Source organism: Triticum dicoccoides, chromosome 7A (genome assembly GCF_002162155.2).
Source record: "Triticum dicoccoides isolate Atlit2015 ecotype Zavitan chromosome 7A, WEW_v2.0, whole genome shotgun sequence".
Taxonomy (NCBI): domain Eukaryota; kingdom Viridiplantae; phylum Streptophyta; class Magnoliopsida; order Poales; family Poaceae; genus Triticum; species Triticum dicoccoides.
In genome coordinates, this window is record NC_041392.1 from 29,184,599 (window position 1) to 29,190,425 (window position 5,827).

The 5,827-nt window shown below is 40.9% G+C and overlaps 1 protein-coding gene across 1 annotated transcript in view; it reads right to left on the reverse strand.

Annotated features, from left to right (window-relative positions):
* Window positions 1-5,827, reverse strand: part of LOC119329690 (disease resistance protein Pik-2-like) — an 18,165-nt gene that overhangs the window by 5,407 nt on the left and 6,931 nt on the right. The window contains exon 2 of the mRNA XM_037602762.1: window positions 3,973-4,476. Coding sequence (XP_037458659.1) covers window positions 3,973-4,476 — 504 coding nt within the window. The remainder of the gene's footprint in view (window positions 1-3,972; window positions 4,477-5,827) is intronic.

The window sequence follows — 5,827 nt, forward strand, 5'->3', positions numbered from 1 at the left end:
ATAGTTGTCGTCACACATTTGGGCCTATCTATCAGCTACATCATGCATGAAGTTTCCCTGAGAAAGCTCAGATCGGGCGAATCAGGGGGTGTTCCGGTGTTGATGAGAAAGGTGTAACAGCTCCCGGGTGCCCCTGCACCTTCATGAACAACAAATTCGTAAAAAAATGAAAAGGACAAAAAAACTGAAACTTCCAGAGATCAAAGATTTGATGTTCTTGCAAAGCTTCGGCAACAAATAACCTTCTTTGAGACCTCACAAAAAAATCACTACTAAAAAATGTACATAAACTTCGAACAATGATTTTGTTTTTTTAGGTGAGGGATCCTCGAATGTTATTTCTACCTAAAACTTTGCAAGATCGTCAAAACTTTGATCATGTTTGATGTCCCAAACTTTTCATTCTTTTTAATTTTTAATTTGTTTTTAATTTACTGTTCATAGAGGGTGTAGGGGCACCCGGGGGCTGAAAATCCGTCTCCAATGTTGATTTGTGGCATGAGGAAGTTCGAAGCCTCACTAGAGTGGCTTTGGAAGATGGGAGGTATAAAATGTGAGATCCTCCATTCGAGTGTTTGCTAAGATCCAATGGGGGAGCTCGATCGTGGTCCTCTGGGAAGGGCAGCAGAAGAACGACGTGGTGGCGATGGCAGCACGCAAGTAAAATGTAGCAGCTCATGGGAGGAGGTGCAGAAGAGCACAATGGCCGCGGAATGCAAGGGGAATGCAGCAGAGCACATGAAGAGCAGAAGAACAGCGCGACAACGGCGGCCCTCAAGGGAAATGCATCCGAGGGTCTGTGTCCATGCGAGGAGTTGTGGCAGAGGGCCGCGATGGCACACATGCCTTCTACCAAAAGGAGGTAAGAGGGACCATGTTAAAATTGACCTTGTGCCCAGCTTCACAATTTTTTATGTTCTGATCTGAGGTTGCTCAGATTTAGACTGATCTGCAACATAATTTTAATTTGTGTGTTGCAGTTTTTGATTAATTAGCTAGCTGAAGGCCATTGGCGCCAGGGAGCCCCATGCTAACGTGGACCGAGGTCGTTGCGCCGCCGTACTCGCACTTCTCATTGTCGGTCGTATGCATCTACCTCGCCGCGTCGGGTCGTGAGTTCAGGCAGATCCTCTGCCTTACACGCAGCTTCATCTACATGCATCTCCTCAAGTAGGCCCTCCTCCTATCCTCTTACGTTTGTCGGCTCCATTGTATGTTTTTTGGATCATAACTTTTCGTCGATGTGGAATGTAGTTTCAATAATATAACTTTTCGTCATATTATTTCTACAATTTTAAGAAATGGGAATAACATCCATACTCACATGAGCTAATGGTAAATTTATTACCGTTAGCATGACAAATTTTGTCCCTGCAATTTGTACAAATTTTTGCCATGACAAATTTAAGTTTTTTATCGACATGAACTCAAATTGTACTACACCTACATTGCACTATGAATTTGTATCCAGATTGGCAACTTAGCCCCATGGCAATTTTAACCAAAACATAAGATATTTTTGCCATGGCAATTTTTTTATTGTGCTTTCGTTGGTTCTTGTATCTAGAGCATGTTAAGTTTTTTTTTTGTTTCACCTTGCCAGGGTTTTTCTATCTGATCATGGCAATTAGTTGATACCTACATATTTTTTGTAGCTAGATCATGGCAATTAGTTGATATCTACATATTTTTTGTAGCTAGATATGGCAAATAAAAATTTAGTTTGGCTGATTTTACTTCTAGTTCATAGCCATTCCTATATGTTACCTGACATATTTTTTTATCTACATCATGACATTTCCTTATTTCAGCCCGACAGATTTTGTATATGTTGATCATGGCAATCCTTTTACACCTGGAAGAGTTTGTATTACATCATGTCATTTATATGTTTGAGCTTCGCAAATTTTGCATATGGATCATGGCAATTCCTTGATACTTGTCAGATTTTTGTATTTACATAATAGCATTCTTTTTGTTTTAACTTGGCAGATTTTGCTGGGCAATTCCTTGACACCTGGCCGTTTTTTTTGTATCTACATCATTTTTTTCGTATATATCTTGGTAATTCCCAGAATTTGTTAGATCCTATATGAGATATAGTGCTAGAGTTTCACTACTATATTACCAAAACACATTTTTTTTGTTAATTCTTTACGCCACATGTTGCAACTTCTCATAATGTTAGTAATGACAACTTTTTATGGATTTATATAGCAGTTTTACTATACAAAGCATGGAAAAATATTCATATTGTTTTCTAGACACACAGAATATTTATGCTATATATTATGACAAGTTTTTTTTAACTTTTTTGTTATTTGTAAAACTGTTAGACTTTATCTATATTATGGCAATTTTATGTTGCATATCATGTCAAATATCAGATCTATAGCATGGAAATTTTTGTATGTTTCAGCGTGCTACGTCCATATATCTAAAAAAAGTTGCCATTATTTTCTATATCATGTGCATTTTTATGGACTTTTTAGGCTCAGTAGGTTTCAGATGTGTTTTCAATATACTTTTCCATGTCATAACATTAATTTTAGATGTGCTTTTTCTATCTAGTTTGCCATGCTACTGCAATTTTAGATTTTTTGAGAACATACTGTGATTATTAGAGCATGGCATCCTTTTGTGTGTTAGAGAGATAGTAAGGCAGGCGGAGATATCAACCTTTTAGGGCTTGATCCTTAGGGTCTTAGGGTGCTCAAGATGGCCCCCTTTTTGGTCCATTTTATTTGACAGTGCCGTTGATTAGAGAGACATTTTTGATTTGGGTATGGGAGGTGTCCCAACGCGAACAAAATTGTTTGACCGTTTCTATCTGAAATCACTAATTTAGGAATACTCCTTCCAAAGATCACTCCTACCTCCCCAGGCTGTGACAAGTGGCACACTGCATGTGCCACTTATCGCAACATGGGAGTTTTCCCTTTTTTTCGTAGATCCGTTTATTCAAAATGTTTTATCTCTTAAACCATGCATTCAAATCTCGAACCAGTTTCACCGTTGGATTCCTTGTGTTGAGATTTTCAAACCTAGATCTCATGTTGATAGGTTTTGACAAACATTTTTTTCATGAAAAAACCAAACGAAAAAACCACACCGGGAGCACTTTTCCCCCTTTTGGAAGTCGTTTCGGAGAGGAATGGCCGTGCCTCTCACGGAAGAAAAAAAATACAAAACGCGTTTTTTCCGTTTCCGGGAGGCATGACCGTGCCTCTCGCAGAAACAAAACTGTGCCTCTTGCGGAAACAAAAACGTGCCTCTCACGGAAGGAAGAAAAGAAAAGCACGTTCTTTGCCGTTTCCGAGAGGCACTCGCGGAAGCAAAACCGTGCCTTTCATGGAACAATTTTTTTTCTATTTCTGAGAGGCACGGCGGTGCCTCTCGCAGAAGAAAAAACCATGCATCACACAGAAAAAATGGGTTTTTTCGTGCAAATGTTTTTTGATTTTTCCCGAAAAGCTAAGAAAGACATGTAGAAAACCGAGAAGTCGGAAAACCTTGAAAAATCATTTAAAAAGCCGAAAACGCATGCGAAAAATAAAATAAAAATTTGAAGGGAGTGTCCAGAACGTGACACGTGACGGCGGGCGTGCTCTCAGCCCACCCTGTGTGATTGCTGGGAGGCTCCCAAAGGAGCGCTCCTCAGCTAGTTGCTCTCGTTTCTACCTGGCGACGGAATAGGCTGGCTGGGGCCTCCGTTGACCACATTCTTTTCGTGTGCCAGCTATATCACTAGACTGACGGGCATGGCGCACGTTAATGGTTTCTTTTAGCACCACCGACACATAATTAGTGGCCTATGAGCATTAATTGATTCTCCACTAGTGTATGATGATCATCAATGTGTGAAATGCGAAACGCACTCTTAATTTAAGTGAGTTTGCAGTAAAGAGTTGACAATTTATTTGATATTTGAATACAAATGTACTACATGCAGGGAAACAAGGATGCACGTACCTGAGGGAAGTTTCACCTGCCGTAGGACGTTTGAGGTCCAAACGGAGTTGTTTCTCAATCTTATCTACGATGGCTTTGTCATCATGGCCCCAAGATGATGCCATTACTATCGCCCGGCGGTCAAATAGATGACCGAACCTGTGGTACAAATACTTGGCGACGGTGGTCTTGCCAACCCCTTCATCACCAATGACGTAAAGCACACCACCCTTATTTTTATTGTTAAGCCAGTCGTGGAGCTCCTTCATATCATCCCTCATCCTAGCTGAATCGTCCTCCATCCCGTTGATCGAACCCAAGCTCGGAGTGGGGATCTCCCGGCTGCCAGTGGCCGCAAGAATAAATCCACTGACGCCCCTATGCCACCCCGCCCAAACTTCTCGAATCCTGTAAGAAATGCATTGACGCCACCATGTCCACAGTTGAAAGTTTCTTGAGACGACTTCCTTCACTTCTTGCACCTGCTCTGTAGTATTCATCACACTGATGTCGTCGAGCTTGTACCTGTCATGTCCAAACTACTAAATTAATAAAATTGATGGTGTGTGTAGAACTTTGGACAAGCCAATATATCAGGATCATATTAACAATTATGCCAACAAGAAAAAGAAGAAAGAAGGAAAGTACAACTTGACAGATCGAGTTTTCCATAGGATAATATATCGAGATCGATCATCTTATAATAAAAAGTTCTATTTTTTAAAGGATGATTGAAGGGCATCTGCATCGGTCGATGCACACAACACAATTAATTAGTAGCGGTAGTTATTAATCAATAGCTAGTATCTTATATTTACTAACTGGAGCCATTAGTGGAGTCTCGGTGTTAATTCCTCGAAAACACCTTTAGATATTAAATCTATGATTCTGATCAAATAAGTCATCGTCGTTAATGTCCAAAAAGAATATGTTCTGTTTTATAGTCCAATATTTTTTTATAACAGTTTTATTGTCCAACATAGTTTAGCTTCAAGGAGAAACAATGTAGACACCCGCGCCAACGCCTGCTACCACCCGAGGACCATCCTGATGCGATCCCAATCCCTCCCCCGAGAAGAGAACACTGGCCGTCGCAGCAGAGCCAAGTTGCCACCCCCATGGAGGCTAGATCCAGACAGGTCGACCCCCGTCGACAACAGGGGAGAGAGTGGAAAGCAGCAGGCAAGGGGACAAATGCATTTTTGCCCTTAGTCGGAACCACCCCACGGGTTTTGCCCTTACTTTTCGGCTCTGCTCAATTTTTCCCTTAGATTTGTCTCTGAGGTTGTCCGAGTGCCCTTGACCGTTTGACCAATACTTTGCAAATTCATAACAAACTAATATCAACTCATAAAAAGACAATAGATATCAAAATGTTTAGAACGACATTACCATTATGTGCATGCCATTTGCATTTAGGAAAAAAGTACCGTTTAAACTACTCGAGGTTATTAATGTATTAAACATTATTAAAAATAAAGGTATAAACAATTTTTTTTTCATGAATAAAATTACAGGAAAATGTAGGTGATGTTTTCTGAACATCCTGATATCCTATTTGCATTCTTCTGTTTTCATATCAACTTGCTATGAATTTTCAAGTGACTTTGACCATTACTTTGAAACTTCATAACAAGTTGATATGAACACACATGACTTGCCCTAGCCTTGCCGGTTCGTCTGTGCGGCACGACTTGCCCTAGCAACTCCAGGGTTGGAGGCGGCGGTCGGTGCGGTGGACTAGCGGAGGCACGGCGACGGGCAACACCACAAGAGATGGTGCATGACCGGGCCTCCAATCAGGCTACGACCCCAGCGAGCAATGATTGAGATCAAAATTGAAAGCTCAGGGTCAAAGTGGCAGCCCCTGTTGGGG